The sequence below is a fragment of the Ammospiza caudacuta genome, chromosome 5 (assembly GCF_027887145.1).
Source record: "Ammospiza caudacuta isolate bAmmCau1 chromosome 5, bAmmCau1.pri, whole genome shotgun sequence".
Lineage (NCBI taxonomy): Eukaryota > Metazoa > Chordata > Aves > Passeriformes > Passerellidae > Ammospiza > Ammospiza caudacuta.
Window position 1 is genome coordinate 7,851,255 of NC_080597.1, and position 17,806 is coordinate 7,869,060.

General features: G+C 43.1%; 1 protein-coding gene across 1 annotated transcript; it reads left to right on the plus strand.

The window, feature by feature from the left end:
• The first annotated feature begins 146 nt into the window (after positions 1-146).
• Positions 147-17,607, plus strand: TTC38 (tetratricopeptide repeat domain 38). The gene is made up of 14 exons (XM_058805367.1): positions 147-337; positions 4,123-4,200; positions 4,645-4,726; positions 5,081-5,252; positions 6,218-6,391; positions 7,229-7,304; positions 8,365-8,484; positions 10,582-10,641; positions 11,714-11,752; positions 12,502-12,583; positions 13,381-13,546; positions 15,471-15,630; positions 15,899-15,972; positions 16,430-17,607. Exons 1-14 carry the CDS (start codon positions 314-316, stop codon positions 16,521-16,523), a joined length of 1,401 nt encoding a protein of 466 aa, XP_058661350.1. The 5' UTR covers positions 147-313; the 3' UTR covers positions 16,524-17,607.
• Positions 17,608-17,806: the final 199 nt, after the last annotated feature.

Sequence of the window (17,806 nt, forward strand, 5' to 3'; positions counted from 1 at the left end):
CGGGGCGGAGGACGCGCGGCCTGCCGGGGCTGCTCGTTGGGGTGGCCCAACGGCTGGGACACCAGCCCGAGGGCACCACAGCCTCCTCCGCAGGGCAGCTGGTGAGAACGCTATTTAACCTCGGACATCGGGCCGGGCCGGAAGAAGGAACAAAGATTTGGGGGTCAATAATCGCCACCGAGCTGCGGCCTGCGTCCCTCAGGGACGGCGCGGGGGCTCCGCGCGCACCCGGCACGCACCGCCCGCCGCTCGCGCCGCTCGCGGCCCCGCCCCCGCCCCCGCCGCGTCGGAGCGGCGAGATTGCCCAGGGACCATGGCTGCGCTGAGGGACTGCAAGGTGAGGGCTGGGCTGGGGGGCGGCGGGGGGACCATGGCTGCGCTGAGGGACTGCAAGGTGAGGGCTGGGCTGGGGACTGCGGGGCGACCATGGCTGCGCTGAGGGACTGCAAGGTGAGCGCAGGGCTGGGGACTGCGGGGCGACCATGGCTGCGCTGAGGGACTGCAAGGTGAGGGCTGGGCTGGGGACTGCGGGGCGACCATGGCTGCGCTGAGGGACTGCAAGGTGAGCGCAGGGCTGGGGACTGCGGGGAGACCATGGCTGCGCTGAGGGACTGCAAGGTGAGGGCTGGGCTGGGGACTGCGGGGCGACCATGGCTGCGCTGAGGGACTGCAAGGTGAGCGCAGGGCTGGGGGGCGGCGGGGGGACCATGGCTGCGCTGAGGGACTGCAAGGTGAGCGCAGGGCTGGGGGGCGGCGGGGGGACCATGGCTGCGCTGAGGGACTGCAAGGTGAGCGCAGGATGGGGGGCTGCAAGGTGAGGGCAGGGCTGAGGGGCTGCAAGGTCAGGGCAGCGCTGAGGGGCTGCGGGGGAACGGCACCGCTGAGGCGCCGAGCCAGGGCGGCTCGGTCCTGCCCGTGCCCTGCGCCCACGGGTGGCGGGGGCCTCCGTGGGGTCCCGGAGGCTGCCGGCCGGCGGGCTCACTGTGGCTAGAGCTCAGCCTCATACACTCCGGTGGGTGGGTTTCGGAGGAGGGAAACTGCTGTTGAGATCTGGGAAAGGGGAAGAAGGGTCGCTGCACTCATCTCTTCTACCGGGGAAGCAGAGCCATGTGTGAGCATTTCTGGGTCTTGTTCCCACGGCACCCACCTGCCCCCTCCGTGGGCCTCAGAAGTGAGTCAGGCCTTCGATTAACTCTAAATCAGCCGCGGGTCAAAGGGTGCAACCTGCGGGAGCTGCTTACTGATTAAGTAATTTGAATGCTTTCTTTCTGATAAACTCCTTTTATGGTTGTGTTTTGGTTAATTAGGGCAGTGGCAGGTTAAAACAAAGTCTCGAAGATTGCGTGAGACAGGTGCGTGACTGACAGAGCTTTGGGGATCTGTCACGCAAGGAGTTCAGCAGGTGCCGACTGCAGCCCACGGAGAGCACAATTCTGAAAGCCAGCTAAGATTCTAGCAGGGGAGAAAATACAAATAAACAGTTGCCAGATCTCATGACTGAACTCTAATCTTAGAGCAGGGGAAAGGACAGGGCTTTGGTCTCACCAAGAAGCAGTGAGGAGAGCAAAGGCCATGACTGTCTAATACAAGAGGCAAGACTCTCTCTCGGAGTTAGAGAGAGGGCTGTGGGAGATCAATATAAGAGAACCAAAAGGCAGCCTCTGTGGGAAGGGGAGCTGATGAGCCTTACAGATTCTTGAGGCTGATTTTTGCCCACTCACACTCCCTCCTGGATTTCTTCAGTAACAGTCTGAAATCTCACTAGAGAGAAGCCCCAGGACCTGAGTGTCCCGAGTCTGGGCGGGACCCCTTATGTATGTCCTAGGGGACAGGGGGTGCTGCCTTTTCTGTGGTTCCAGTAATTCTTCAGCTCTCAGTTGGCAATGACAGATTAGGCTTGGAGTACATCTTTTACATCTCTTGGGAGCCAGAAGCTGCTGTGGCGTGGTTCTGCCCTGTAGCCCATTGTCCTGATGTGCTGGTAGTGGCACACAGTAGTGGCATCCCTGATGTGACACAGTCTTGCTGCCATTCTCCTGTTGCCAGAGTGGGAGTTTTCCAATGAGGAGTGAGTCAGGTGGGCTGCAGCCATAGCAGGACAGAGGCTTTCCAGAGGGGCTGGAAATAGCACATACCTCAGCTAGATCAGCACTGTCCTTAGAGATAGAGGCAGACACATTTTCCACTAACCCTTGTTCTGCTGGTTTGTTCCGGTGCTCACACACAGACTTCTCCATTTTTGTGAATCTGCATCAAGTCCCCTCAGAATGGGACATCATTTTCTGCTTGGCAAGCACCTCAGGCTGTTGTGTAAAACAGTGAAACAGGCAGTGATGTAGAGTCCTGCTCCAGAGGAAGCTTGTTTTTGATGACTGATGCTGAGGGTGGCTCCTGGCCTACTTTGCAGGGCACCATGGAAGACAGCCAGTAAGCAGCAAGCCTAACCTTGCTACCTGCTTGGATTTTCTCTTTATTCCTTTTCTGGATGATAAATGACATAGAGAATAAAAATTTTCAGCTCCCTTGAGGTTGCTGAATAGAGCTTAAAGACTAACTGACAAAAAAAGATGAAGGGGGGTATATATATGTGTATATATATAAGGTAAAGCTTTATATAGGTATATATAAACCTATAAAGGTATATTTATAAATATATATATATAAAAGATAAAGGTTTAAAGGTATGCACACAGAATTATAAACATGGCTGGAACCAGTGGAGAAACAGATAAGAAGGACTGCAGTGTTTTTTTTGGCAAGTTACGTAACACAGAAACAGCAGCACATGTCCAAAGAAAAAGTTCAAGGAAAGGTCACTTTTAATATCAAAGCATTCTGTAAATATGTCCACCAGAGACCCCTTTTTATGACTCTCCAGGGCCAGAAAAGAACTTCCCATAGGAGGAAGATGCATGCAAATTCATTCTAGGAATTAGTTCTGTGTATTAGATAAGAAGCATGTATTAATAAATATGTATGATTATGATGGATAAAGAAAGACCTTGTTGCAAAGTCTCACCAGACCCACAGAACAGAGTGTGTCCTATGCAGATAACAAATGCTTGCTTCCTAGTGCTTCAAATTGTGTTAGGAAGTTTATTCCAGCCAGTTTCAGTGTCATGGATATAGTATGAATTGTAAAGAAAATGGGTAATTTTAGATTCAGGTCTAGTCCTTCAGGCATGTAATTTGAAGACTCAATTGCTTTAGCTGTTGGAATGTGAGCCTTTAATCCAATCACAGTGGGAAAGCTTTAGGATATATTAACAAAGTTGTCTTTGCCTGGTTACTTAAAATTTTTGACAGATTATTATAGCTAGGAAATGCTTTAAAGTGTAAAATGAGAAGAGCTGAATTCTTGCAGCATCAGGAAGGACTAAGCCCCGTTAGGAGAAGTCTGAATTAGCTTGCCCCAGGTCTCTTTTTATAGTAATCTATCCTCCATATTCTGTGTACTGCATTAAAGTAATGCTGGAGTGATTGGGGCAGCTTCTCAAATGAACTCTGCTCACTTGCCAGCAGCCAGCCAGGAGATGTTGTGCCTCAGTCATGTTATCTTGCTAGAAACTATGGCAGCCCAATTCTGTTTTGCTTTTTAGCTTTATCCATTTCCCATGTTCCTGTTGTTGTTAGGCTTGTGTATAAATGATCCAAATTTTCAGTTGGTTAACTCCAGAGACTGAGTGGATTTGCTCTGCCAGGCTGTTTGGTCTGCAAGTTGATTCAGAAGAACATTATTGTTTGAAGAAGATTTTACAGATTATAGGATTTACAGATTTAGAGATTATAGGAGAACAGGGTTTTATTTTACCATGTCTCTACTTCACACAAGGTGTGCCTGTAGCAGAGGGACTCACCAGCAGCTCTAATGAGTTCAGAATGGTGCTGGGCAACCTATTTGATTTTCTTGGTAATTGTTGGTTTCTTTAGCTCCAACTAATTGAGTGTTAATGTAACTGCAACTGAACAAAAGGTTTGTTTCTGCCTCACACTGTACTTCCAGCTTTTCTTTTTAGAAGTGCCCAGCTGATGAAAATACCAGAACCCATCAATGTGAGCATCTGTCAGTGTCAGGAAGATGAGGGTGTAACAGGAGCACGTTTGTGTTTGTTTGTTGTGCAGGCCTGGCAGGATGCTGGACTTGTCCTGTCCACGACCAGCAATGAAGCCTGTAAGCTCTTTGATGCTGTGCTCACACAGGTATGACTGAAAATGGGATTTGAAGGGATTCATGCATGGAACACTCTTTACTGCAGCTGATATTTAAATTCCTCTCCCAGCCTCAAAATGAGGCCACCACAGGAGTTCAGCCTTTAGCTGGCTGCAGGAAACCCTTTTAGCAGAGGGCTGTACCAGATGCTGCAGCTGTGGTGAAAACCTCAGCCAGTGAGCTCATTCCACCTGGACCAACAAATCAGCCAAAAGCCCTGTAGAACTCCAGGGTAAATGTTTCTGCTGGTGACTGAATTAAATTAAACCCCAGTTTTTCTGGTTTTCTACTACACTAAACCTTCCCAAATGCAACATTTGTCTTTTAGTCATTTGCCTTGCTGTTGAATTTTAAGTGTCTGTGAGAACAAAAAGAAAAAATCCTCCTTACCATAGAGGATTTCTCCACCCTGTCTTTCTCTGTCTCTCTTACAGTATGCAACTTGGACCAATAATGAGAGCCTTGGAGGTATCGAAGGATGTCTCTCCAAGCTAAAAGCAGCAGATCCAAACTTTAGTGAGTATAACCTTTGATTCTGAGCATGGAAAATGCTGGGTTAATTAATGCTTGTTGTCTTGGTATTTAACTGACTTGGTTGATGCAAGGGCAAGGTGATAATTTATAGAATTCTGTAAAACTTCCTCAAACTGTAGAGCAGGCAGAATGCTTTTGTGTGGTGTTTTTTTCTTTTAATTTCACATGATATTTGAGTGGCTGTCATGAAAACCTTCTGAGAACTTTAGGCTTGGGAGGCTTCCTGGACCCCTGTGTCCACAAGTGAGTTTTATTGGAAATGCTCAGCTCCTCTGGTGCTTTGTGGAGCTGAAGGCTGTGCTGTGGGCTCAGCTGGTGCTGTGCTGTTTCCTGCAGCCATGGGACACGTCCTTGCCAATGGCTTAGAGCTGATTGGCACTGGAAGGAGCGTGAGGCTCGACAGGGAGCTCGGCAGCGCCGTGACAGCCATGGTGGCACTTTCCAAGGCACAGCCACTGACAGAGAGGGAGAGGCTCCATGTGTCAGCGTTGGACGTGTTTGCCAGGGGGTGAGTCCTGTGCCACCCCGCTCAGGGGACTGGGAACAGTTCCTCTGTCTGCTGCAGGCAGAACTGAAGGTTGGCAGTGGTGGTGTGTCATGGTAGCTGACATCTAGCAAAGGACCAGGGTGGGGTGTCACAGATTGTCCCTGAATTTCTCTCTCCACCCCAAGTGCCATGTCTAGCTGGGGAGCAGCACTGTAGGAAGTAAAGTGCTCTATTGCCACCACTTCCTAGCATTAAGTACTCCAAGTTTAAAATGTGCAACAGATCCATCAGTTTAGAATTAGGAAATGAAGTATTTGGCTACTTCAAGTAGGGTCCAGACTCAGATGCACAGACACAAAATTACAGACTTCTCTCTCTTGTCTCCCTATGTCAAAACCTATTTCCCCTGTAAAACAGGGAGATAAGAGTGTCACACTGTGTGCTGTAGAGGCACACTGCTTCATTCCATATGATAAATTTGTATGAACTGCAGAACATATGGGCTAATGATTCACTCTCATTATTTGTTTGCCAAACAATTGGGCAAGCATGGGTTTGCCTCCCATCTCAGCAAAGGAAATGAGTAAGCTACTGAGGCCCTGCCACTGGGTTTGATTCCTACAAAAGGAGAGAGAAGGTGTCTTTATACATACAAAGTTCCATTAATTATGATGGGTCCCTCTAGGAACTATTCAGCCCTGGAGGAAAAGTTTTAGATTTATGGTTTAAGCTTGTTTCATTTTCCTTGTGTGTTACAGTGATTTGGTGTAACCCAACACGATTTCTTTCATAAGATTTCTCAGAAGGTGCCAAATGAAGATAATCCTATTATTATCTTAAAAAAGACTAAAGAATTCCCTCAAGGAAGAGAATAAGTCATTTGGTGCTGAATTTTCTATTTTTCAGCATAGTTTGAGTTCAGGACTAACAGTAGGGGCAGGCGTGTGTGCCTTCTTTGGTGATGGAAATAATTTTTTTATTTCTAGCCAACTTCCAAAAGCTTGTGAGCTATGGGAGCAGATTCTGCAGAGCCACCCCACTGACCTGCTAGCCCTCAAGTTTTCCCATGACACTTATTTCTACCTGGGGTACCAACGCCAAATGCGAGATTCTGTTGCTCGTGTTTATCCTTTCTGGACTCGTGATGTTCCTCTGAGCAGGTGAGTCAAGCTTCACTTGGAAATTGCTCTTTACCTGGTGTGCAAGGACTATGTGGTTTTTAAGTTCAGATTTACAAGTTGAGATCTTTTGGAAACAAGACCTGTAGACAAAAATCAGGAGTCTAGAAATTAATCAGACTTGACCATGGATAGAACATGTATCCCTCTTGACACTGTTGGTGAGGGATTTTTCCTAAGTGAGCTGTGTCTCACTGCTGTCAAATATAGCACATGGTGTGTAATACATAGGATAAAATCATGTCCTTACCCAGAGCAGTGGTAAAATTTCTTCATTTTTTCCAATAAAAATACTATTCATCTTGATCCATTAAATCAATAAGGTACACATAACATCCCTAATTTTTCTTTATTTTTATGGCTTAATTGGATGATTTACAACTAGTTTTAAGGGGCCACTTCATGTAAAAGTATCCTCCTGGTGTTTTGTGGGCACTGGGGAAAATGTAGATTACCTTGGAGATGCTCAGATAGCTTTGGTGACAGCAGTGTCTCACTTCTAGCCTTTTAATTCTGCATCTTGCAGCTGTTATGGAGATCAGCAGCTGGTTCTGTGTAGCTGGTGATTCCATCTCATGCAGAGATGGAAATGTCCATTCTGATGTGCATCTTGTCTCTGTTTGCCATACTGGTGTCTCAGGGTCACTCATTTCCCCTGGGAATTAGCTCGGTAGTTCTGTATCCTGTGAGCTCGAACCTTGTTGTAAATTGCTCTGCAAGGACTTTTTTGAGTTAAATGCTCTTTCTAGTGTGTTTTTTCAGTCCTGGACTAAACCTTGTTATAAATGGATGATGTGTTCTTTTTCCCCCTTCTGTTAGCTATGTGAAGGGCTACTACTCTTTTGGACTTGTGGAAACAAACCTTTATGACCGTGCTGAGAAGGTTGCCCATGAGGTAAACTGCCTGCTGTTGGTGCTGAAAGGCTTGAGGATTCTCACACAGGGTGTTGGTTCCTGCCAGTTGTCAGTCAAAGCAGCAAAGAGATACAGCTCACATGGAAATGCTCACAGACCTTTGTGAGACTTGTTGTGGTGACTCTTCTCACATCTCTGTCCCACCAAGGCAGTTTCACTGGGCTGTATTCCCCTCACTTGCTTATGAGCATGCCCTGTCACATGGGGTCAGAACACCCCTATAAAATCCACATATCAGCCACCTGCTGCTTCCCACATGTATAATTGCCTGTTTGCTCCTATTAAGGAATGTTGGATTGTTTTGACATAGTCTGCTCTTAACAATCACTCCTGCTTGGCTTCCTGCTCCCTTTTGTTTTCCTAGATGCTTGTTCCTGGATTATTGAACAATTAACTGTAACAATGTTCCTGGGGATCAGTGTCAGCCAGCCTGTTTCCTTTCTATGAAGATAGTAATTACACTTTCTCCAGTCCTCAGGGTTATCCCTGTCCTCCAGGAGTCTCAGACACAATTAATCTCTAATGGGTGTTCTTGGCAAAACTTCTGTTACATCAAATTGCTGAAAGTGAAAACAGAGACTAAACCCTAAAATTTGACCTTTACTAGGTTCATGACAAACTTTGCAACATGCAAAAAGCCTAGTGGGAGTTTTGGGCCAAGGAAGAGGAATTGGCCATTTTTGGAAAAGGAATATCTGCAAGGCACTATATAATGGAATATATTGTGCCTGCAGTTCTTTCTTTGATGCATGTCTGTGAAATAGATGTCATTTCACAGTCATCATCACAGCCTGTGTTTTAAAGTTTTGCAGGTGTTGATCTCCCTGCAGCAGAAACTGGGAAGTGAAGTGAGCCAAGAAACATTCTCTTCCTTTTCTGTCCAAATCAGACTTGTGGACTGTGGTTAGTTGGAGTGGTACAAGGATGTACTTAACATGCAGCAAGTAAAAAGTAGTCTCTTGTTTCTAGATAAGCAGTGATAAATGTCTGCATTTGCAAGTTTGTAAGGCTCATTGTGTTTTCCTGTTTTTCTCTCACAGGCTTTGGCTATAAATCAGACCGATGCATGGTCTGTCCATACCATAGCTCATGTAAATGAAATGAAAGCTGAGGTGGAGAAAGGCTTAAAATTCATGAAGGAGACAGAAAAGAACTGGAAGGTAAATGTTTTTGTGGCATCTCTGAGGAAGCTATTTTTAGTTTTTCTTTAATTCCTGCAGCCAAGTTCTTGAGTCAGGCCTGCAGACCTGTTACAATCAATGCAGAGTTTGCACGTTTGAGGAAATCCTCCTTTGAGGTGCTGCTACTCTCCATGCAGCTTTTAAGCAAGAGGCAGGAAGAAGTGGCATGTTATGAGGGATGTGACTGTCCCCATTTGTGATCTGTTTGTGCTTATAAAAGTAAAGTGACCACTGATCCTTTCAAAGGCTTTCTACTAAGGCTGATGTATGCACAGTCAGTCATTTGAAGGACCTGGCTAAATCTCCTCATGGGACCTAAGATGAGATGAAAAATGACACAGTTAAATCAACTGTTTCAAAACACTAAAATACTTGTTTGCTTCTGGAGGGGGAGGGGATTTTAAGAACAAAGAAAAGAGAAATTACGCTCTTATGTATTTTCTAATGTACTAATTGCTTTCTAGTGTGTCAGTTACCTTTATATATCCAACATGTTTGATACCATCTTTCAGAGTACTGAACAGGTTAATTAGTCTGTTATGTGGTTCTTTGCTGTAAATTAAGTTTTATTTTGTGTTTGATAGCATTTACCCAGTGATTAAGTCTGTTATATTGAGAGCTGGGAGCTGGGAGGTTTGCCTTTGCTAGAACCCACAAGAGTCTATTTTAGAGTCATCTGAGCTGGCTGTCCCACCTCACACCAAGAGCAGGACTGGATAGTGAGACTAGAAAGGCTGGGTTTGTGCTTGTTTCATTTTTTAAGTTTAGCATTCAGATAGTGGGCTTGGAAGTGCAGACAGAAAACTCTTGCTTGAAGTTCACACCTGTCACATCCCAGAAAGCATTTTTTCTTTTAATATGTTAGTTTTAATGAAACAGTGATTGACAGTTTGGGTGGTACCTTAAAAACCCCAGTCAGTGATTTTTGGATCAATTTTTTTTTAAACTCTTGGTTCTTAAAATAGTTGCATGTCTCTGTGATTCTTACTCTTTATCCAAATAAAATCAAGTGCAAGCCCACTTGTCTCTAGCAGTTGAATCTTTTTTAGAACTCAGATTTAGCAGCAGGGAAAAGGTTATGCTTTATTTATTCAGGTAATTCCATGATCTTGTTTGTATGACATTTGGAATGGCAGTATGATATTCAACTTGATATTATCAGTGTTTATGCCAAGCACATAACTGCTTCTGCTGCTTGGGTTTGGTTTATGATTTAATATTAAACAAGCAAAGATTACCAGAATGTTTATCTTAGAAGCCCTGACATTTATTGGGAACCTTTACCTTTGTGCTTCCTGAAAGTGCTTGTTACAGCTGTCAGAATGACAATAAAGATGATTTTTCCACTTGTGAGACCATTAAGTTTAACTACAGAACCAGGAGAGAGTGAGAGGAGAGGGGTGAACCTTTCTGGTATTTTAATTTTCACCAAAGGATTATGGAATTACATTTGTCTGTTTTTAATGCATTCACAAAAATGAGCTGCAATTGCCTTGAGCTGCAGGCTGGGGAAGGGGATTTGAAGTTCTGGTGCCAGCTGGAAAGGACAGTGTGAAATTGGGGCAGTTCAGCAAAAATTCATCTCACCTGATGAGCTGCCAGTGTGTTTGGCATCTCTTGCAGCTTCTGGAGCCTGTAGTAAAACTTGTTTAAAAAGTGATTCCTCTTTGTCTGAGGTAGGTTCTAAATGGCTGGGATGAATAAAGCCTCCATATCCTTCTCTCTCCTCTATCTGGCCAGGTTATTTCAGACAAGATGCCTAAATTTTAGATGAGACAAATCTTACTCTTCTTAGAGATGTGGATTAAATTTCTTTTTTTAAAAGGGTGCTGAAGAAAGGTGAGTTCTGAGGCATCCAAGTGAAACTCTTAAATGATGCGGGGGAACCTTGGGTTTGAGATGTTGCCCTGAGTAGCTACAAGTGTACCAAATGAGAAAGTGTCCTGGCAGCTGATTTAAATTTCTTGTCTCTTTTGTGTCTCCTGAAGTACTCAGTCTTCCTGAAGGAGGAAACAGAAATCTGACCAGATAACTTGGAAAGGGGAGTTATTTTGTAATTATTTTTTTTCTCTCCAGAGCAGTGATATGCTTGCTTGCCATAATTACTGGCACTGGGCTTTATACTACATTGAAAAGGTATGAGATATTTTCATAAATGTGCTTAAAGGTCTAGATAAGTCATCTAAAGCTCTTTAAAAGGCAGAACTAACATTTTCTTGGGGGTTCAGCTATTTGAAGGGCTGTTTTTATAAAATAGCACAATTCTATATTTACAAAGTGGCATAGTCCTTTATTACTGTCATTATTTATTATTATTATTATTTATTACTGTTATTTTGAGAATTTTAATTGCATTGGTCAGCATTTTCAGGATCTTTCTAAGAATGTTGAAATATTGCTTTGAGATTATTGCATGTTTGAAGATCCAGTAGTCTCACTAATTACATTTAGCACAGTTATTTGATACCAAGATGAACATAGATCTCTAATTTTGAGACAAAAATTAACAGAATTCTTAGCAAATTCAGTACTCATTTTCTGGCCCAAAAATTTGCTGACTATAAAAAAAGAGGCCATAATCTCTAAATTGGGTTGCCAATGCTGTTATTGTCAATTATTGTTACTAATTCTTACTATTGAAAGCCTTTAGAAATGGTTGAAATTTTACCCAGCCTGTCAGAATTTCCTTGGATTTAATGCTTAGCACTCGTGGGGCTCAGCTTAATAGGGAGATAAATGTGGCATCCTTGAAGGCAGCATCCTTTGGCCAGAAGGCAGAGTAACACAGGAGGAACATAATTCTCCACAGGAGTCCAACAGTTTATTTTATTTTGTCACTTCCTATCTACCTAACTTTTTTGAAGGCTGCTTAAAACCATTTTTCCCCATCTCTTTGCATACACCATGGGATGCACTGATTTTTGCAAACATCTGTGAGAGGAACATTAGAATGAGAGGCAATATCTCCATGTGTCTCCTTCTTGCTCAACTTGTGCCAGTATTGGTTCTTATTCTTAGATGGAACCTCAACACACTGATCATTTTGCCTACTAAATCCAGGTTTTTCTGCTTTGAATACCTCAGGGTTTCTTTGGCTTGGTTCGTTTTGATCAGGCAGTCCTGAGGAGCTGTTATGGTGCCTGTTAATGTGTTTGTGTCTGGTTGCTGTGTCTGCACATTAACCCACAGTCCTCCTTTGCTTTTCCAGGGGGAATATGAAGCTGCTTTGACAATTTATGACAAGCATGTGAGTAGGGGCCTTTTTATCTTTACTGAGATCATGCAAGATCATGATGTGATGATGATGATGTGTGCTTTCTTCCTGCTGTGTGACATTGAAACCTATCACAGTGCATGATCTGTGTATAAATACTGTTCACATCTGTTACCACAGGCTTTTAGGGAAACAGCTTCTCAACACTTCTGGGGAAAATGCCCCAAGGATTGAGTGTTACATAGTTTGAGTGCTTGAAAGAGCTACAGTGGTACTGATTTCCATTCTGTCCATGTTTCTTATTCACACCTTTCAAAGGTAAATTAGTCAAGTCACCTCTACAAAGAACTGGTTTTGCATGTTAGGTACAAAGTCAACTGGATTTCAAAACAACCTTTGTAAATCAGCAGTATCAATTTAGATAACATAGCACATCTTTTTAAGGATTGTAAAAATACTGCAAGCATTAGGAAAGCTGCTGGGCAGATTTCTATCTGCTAACATTGATCCAGTGAAGTAATATTTATGGCAGAATTTTGGAAAAATAAAATACTGTGGTGACTCTCCATATTTACTGAGAAAAACAACACATGTAAACCATGTAAGTTTCTGTCATTGCAAATTCCTTTATTCAAGAAAAATGGAATTAGGACTATTACAAAACAAGTAATTTTGAATTAATAGAAGGATAAAATTAATTTAGAACTGTGAAAATAAGTTTGATAATCTGAGGAAGATTCTAGTGCATCACTTGGCCATCCTATGAGTACTTGTGATTACAGATTGCTCCTGTGTGCCTGGCAAGTGGAAGCATCCTGGATATAGTTGATAACTGTTCAATGCTGTACAGGCTTCATCTGGAAGGTAGGATATCCTCTGGCCATTCTTTTTTATAACTTTTTCTTTTTCCTTTCCCCTGCCATTCATGCTGGGGAAGTATTTCAATAAAATTACACAGCAAGTTCGATCAGTGTTTCAGAAGAAACTTGAGAAAAGCATCAGTGTGAAGTTCCTAATGTCCATAAGCTTTATTCTTACCAAAAGTTTCAATTTTCTATGCCAGTGTGGCATAACAGCTCCAGTGCATAAGCCTCTAAAAACCCATTGCACTTTCTGGATGTAAATTTCCACTCACATTCTTTTTTTTCCCTTTTGATCCTCATTGAAATAGTTAGTATGGACCTATCAGCCCCTGGCTTTTGTACTCCCCTCACTCAGTGGCATTTCCCCTTTTAAGTCAGTGTTTATACACGAAGGTTCATGACAGGGACATGATGGGCAGACAGTATTTCACACTGTTCTGCTAAAACACTAATGATGTATTGGGGTTTGTATTAAATCCATCTTCTCACTCTGTCTTGTGATTCCTACAGATGGTTCATGGTGAACAGCACCACCAAAACATTATGAGCAATCTCATAATAAAGCCAGAAGCTCACACAATGCAGACTAAAATAATGTCTTTAAACTCCTGACAGTCAAGAAACTCTTGGCCCACATAAGGCAGACTGCTGCTGAGCATTATTGCTGCATACATTTTGCTACATCAGGAAATGTTGAGTTCAGTGGGAATGCCTTTTATGCTGAGTGGCTGACAGTAATTGCAGAGTTGTACCTTCTCATGTGGCAATGTTATTGAGAGAAGTATTTTTTACTCTTAGGTGTAAAGCTTGGGGACAGGTGGAATGATCTGCTTGGGGTTACAAAGAAGCACACCAAGGATCACATTCTTCTGTTCAATGATGTGCACTACTTGATGTCTTTCCTTGGAGCCAAAGACCACAAAAATACTGAGGAACTTTTAACAACTCTGCAGGAACTTGCCAGGTAAGCAATGGAATTCCTGCACTGGGCTCAGTGAAAAGCCCTCTGAACTTCAGGGCTGTGATGTCTCTGGCTTGCTGAAGCTTCAACATGCTCCTCCCTGCCTTAGCATGTCTCCAGTTAGATCCAAATTATTATCTATTTATTGAGTTAATGTCTAGAGGGGTTCCTCATGTTGTTGAGCAGAAGTCTTTTGTGTTTGAGGTCATGGACATCACCTGAGCAGTTGCTGTCTGTTTCCTTTTAGTGGGGTGACACTAAGCTGTGTTACAGACAAGGAGTAAAGTGTATTAATAAGAACATTCTACAAGATATGTCAGCTGGCTGTGGTGGATCTTTTCTGCTCTAGTTAAAAAGATTAATAAGAGAACACTAGTTGGTAGTGATGTTCTAATGGCTACTCTTTGATGTGTTGTCAAGTCCATCTGCAGAATATTAGGTTTCAAGTACTACTAAAGTAATAATCTAGAATATTTCACTTTCAAATTAAGTTATTTGAAAAAGTTACATATTCAAGTACTGCATCCAAACAATGAAGGTTTTGTGTTCCCTTAGGTATTAAATGACTGTGAATTGCCTTGTTTATCTTTTTAAGGGGTTGATAAATAGATGCTTTTAATGCAATTTCTTCCCCCTACTAGACCCTTTTTTCCTCTGTTTAAGCATCTGTTGCTTCCTTTGCCTTTAAAAAGAAGGAAGGAAAGAGAACCTGAAATTGTCTCTATTCGTTCCTGACTATTTGTAGTTTTGAGGAATACTATAACTTTTAAGAATACTTATAAAAACAAATAATTTCAAAGCAAGCCTAAGTATGTCTCATTTAACTAAAGTAGAAAACAGCAAATATTTTTTGTTATTTATTCTATTATTTATATAAGTATGTCAGGATATATAAAGTATAGAAAACTGTCCACCAGAGGCTTTAATGAACATGTGTTCATATGTGCTTATTCTTTCACCCAGTGCTTCCTTTCACCTACTTTCAGCCTTAATAATACATGTGTATATTTTTAGCTGCAATTTGAAAAATTATAAAGCTTCATTTCATTATTTGAGAAAGCAGGCTGTGAGCTGAAGGGACTGTATTAATAATTGGATTAATTTACATCTATCAAAAATATGTAATATATAAATGATAGCCCAGAGGCGTTTTGTATGTGTTAAGAAAGCAGCGTTACACCCTGGGCACAAACATCCGGCATTGCCCCCGGATTTTTGCCTGGCCTTAGCCTTGGAAAGTTGCTGGGAATTTGTCGAGTGTCCCATGGCGCTCTCTGGTGGTTGGTGTCACAGGTTCCTTTCCATGGAAATGCTGGACAAAACGTGGAAATGAGGAGTTGTTCCATCATTTTCATCACTGGCTGTCTCAAGCTGCTTCAAATCTCTTGTGCACTTTTATCTTTCTAGGATGCCACAGTTTGTTTAAGGAATGATAAGCACATAGGGCAGTGTTGTCTCCTGGAAAATGAAGGCTGGCCCAGTGAAAGAAAAGGAAGTTTTGTAACCCTGATGTGAGAAGGAGCTGGCTTTGCAAGGTCATGACTGGGAGCTGTGTGCAAGGACTGGTGGCCACATGTGGCCAGACAAAGGACTTGCAGTAGGATGTTCTGGTGGGGTCAGCACAAGAGAAACTGCAGTTTTCTTACTGTCCTAGCCCAAACTGTTTATTGCAGAGCTGGGATGGGTTGGGCTTGTGCCTTTTGTGGGTGCATTCAGGAGGATAAAAACTGATTGCTGGATGAGTAACAAAAAGGTGAAAGTAGCATAACCACACAGAAAGATATGATCTAAGTCATGTACCTAAAACATCAGGCTTTGTACAGTAACAAAAAAATAAAAACCTGTCTGCAGGCAGGGGTAGACTGGCATTGAAATATAGCTATTTATGCTTTGGCTTATGGAAGTTAACCACTTTTTCATTCTACAGAGCACCTCATGAAGACCAGCAGCTTTCCCTGGCTCCTCATTTGGGGCTGCCACTGTGCCAGGCTTTTGTAGAGTTTGAAAATGGGAATTGTGACAAAGCTGTAGATCTGCTCTACCCAATCCGTTACGAACTCGTCCAAGTGGGAGGCAGTGATGCTCAGGTAAAGCAGATCCAGAAAAGACTTTTTGATGTGACTCAATCCCCTCTCAGCAGCCACCATGAAGCACTTACCTCATTCAGTCAAACACTGAAAAGCTGAACTCTGCTTGTGACTGAATCCTGTTTGCAAACACTTATTAGCAAATATTTATTTTTAATGTTGATTTGATTCCTTCCTGTGAATTTAACAGTTTGGTAACCAAGACACTGTAACGAGCCATACATTATAAATTAGTTACTAGTTTGTATTTTGCTGGTTTTTTTTCCAGAGAGATGTTTTCAGCCTGTTATTGATTCATGCTGCTTTAAATTCTAAATCAAAGGCCAAACAAAACCTTGCAAGGTGAGTATTTCCCCTGATAATATTTGTGGAAGTAGCACTGTTGCTGAAAGTAAGGAGTAATGAATATACTCAAAAAGTAAGAAGTAATGAATGTATTCAAACCACTAAATTTCAGGCTAAAATTTTGTGTTAAATGTAGCAACATTTAGCCAGGATAAAAAGTACAATAGCTTCCAATTCCAAAAGTCCAGTCTTTCAGCCTGGATGGATGATCTGTGTATGTTCAAGGGTAGTTGATTTTCAATGGTTCTGGATTTTCCAATGGTTCTGTCTTCAACTATAGCCTGTTGACCTTGTGTAAACTGCAACTGCAGTCAGTGCCACTGCTGACATCTGCTTTGCAGGGGTCAGAGATGTGCTCTGCCACGTGTGCTTGCCCCTCAGCACAGAGCACAGCCTGTTTGGCAGAACACACATTTATCACCCACTGCTCACCCTCCTGCCTCTCCTTTCCCAGGTGTCTCCTGCATGAACGTGACCTGCTGAGACCCAAGTCACCAATGACCGAGCGACTGATCAGGAAGGCAGCAGCTGTGCATTCCATGGCATAGGGCTTTCCTCCAGCTTCAGCTGGAAGAGCCAGGAGCTTCCCACAAAGCCTGGGAGCAGGGAGTGCAGGGGTGCTGTGAAGGAATTCAGGGAGGTACTCAAGCTTAAAAGATTTGAGAATTATTTCCTTAAAAAAAGACAGCTGTTGCATTTCTGGAGGTTGTGCCTTAGATGATTCCGCAAGGAAAGAAGAAAACTTGCTGATAATGCAAGCAAAACTTGCTGACAAAGCTTTCTGGAGCATCCCAAAGGCACTGCTGCTCTGGTATGTTTTCCTGAACATTCCTTCTGACTCTGATTATACACAGTGCAGTAGCAGTGCCTGGGTTCCAGTCCTTCTTTGGCCCAGTTTGTTAACTTGGCCTACATGTGAATTTTAGCTGCTCAGGTAATTCAAAGGGAGCTTTGAAATAAAGCTAATAGGAAGATGCAGGGCCAGAACCAGTACAGGCATGAACTGAATTCCATATTGATCTTCCAGCCCATACAGGCAGGAGTCACAGATCTCTCTGCATTCAGGATCTCTTTCCACGTGTACATTTTTAAACTTTGTCTCATAAAATGTTAAATTTTCTCCCAGCTCTCCTGGCCTCACAGGCCTGCCCCTCCTTCCTGTCCAGCTCAGGCTCTTCCCCATGTCCCATAGCCTTGTCCTACAGTTTCCTTTTGACCTAAGAAGGCACTTCCATAGCTGGCCCTGCCCTGCTCCTGGAGTTCCTGCATCGTGGAACAAGAGGTGGAAGTGCTTTGCTGACGTTTTGCTTTACCCAATCCTCCCCTGATGCAGAAATAGCTTATTTTTAAAGGAAGAATAATAAAACCATGTAAGGGATTGCATTCCTTGCCTTCAGGTGTTCAGGTTGATGAGCGTGCTGTTCAGCAGACAGCTTGTCTGCTCAGCCATGGTGGGGATGACTCACTTGGGACACCTTACAGTGGATTTTAACTATTATTTTTTAAAAGTGCACTTCAGACAACGACTTTAGACAGGTAACTTTTTACTAGAGGAATGTAACAAATTTTAAAAGGAACAAAAGCCTGAGAAAGCTCTGGCTGGCTATGCAGAGTGTGATCAATGTAATCAATAACAGCTCTACTTTCAATAGAACATGATTGAGAATTTTGTCTGCTTTGCTTTAATAAAGTCAAAGATGATCTTTGTTAAGCAAGCAAGTACATGACTTCTTTGCATGTGTGAAGCTTTTAAATGTGTTCTTCAGCCTAATTTCATAGATGTGTAGCAGTGTGCACCCACTTTGTTTCCATCACAGTGGCCAGAAGCACG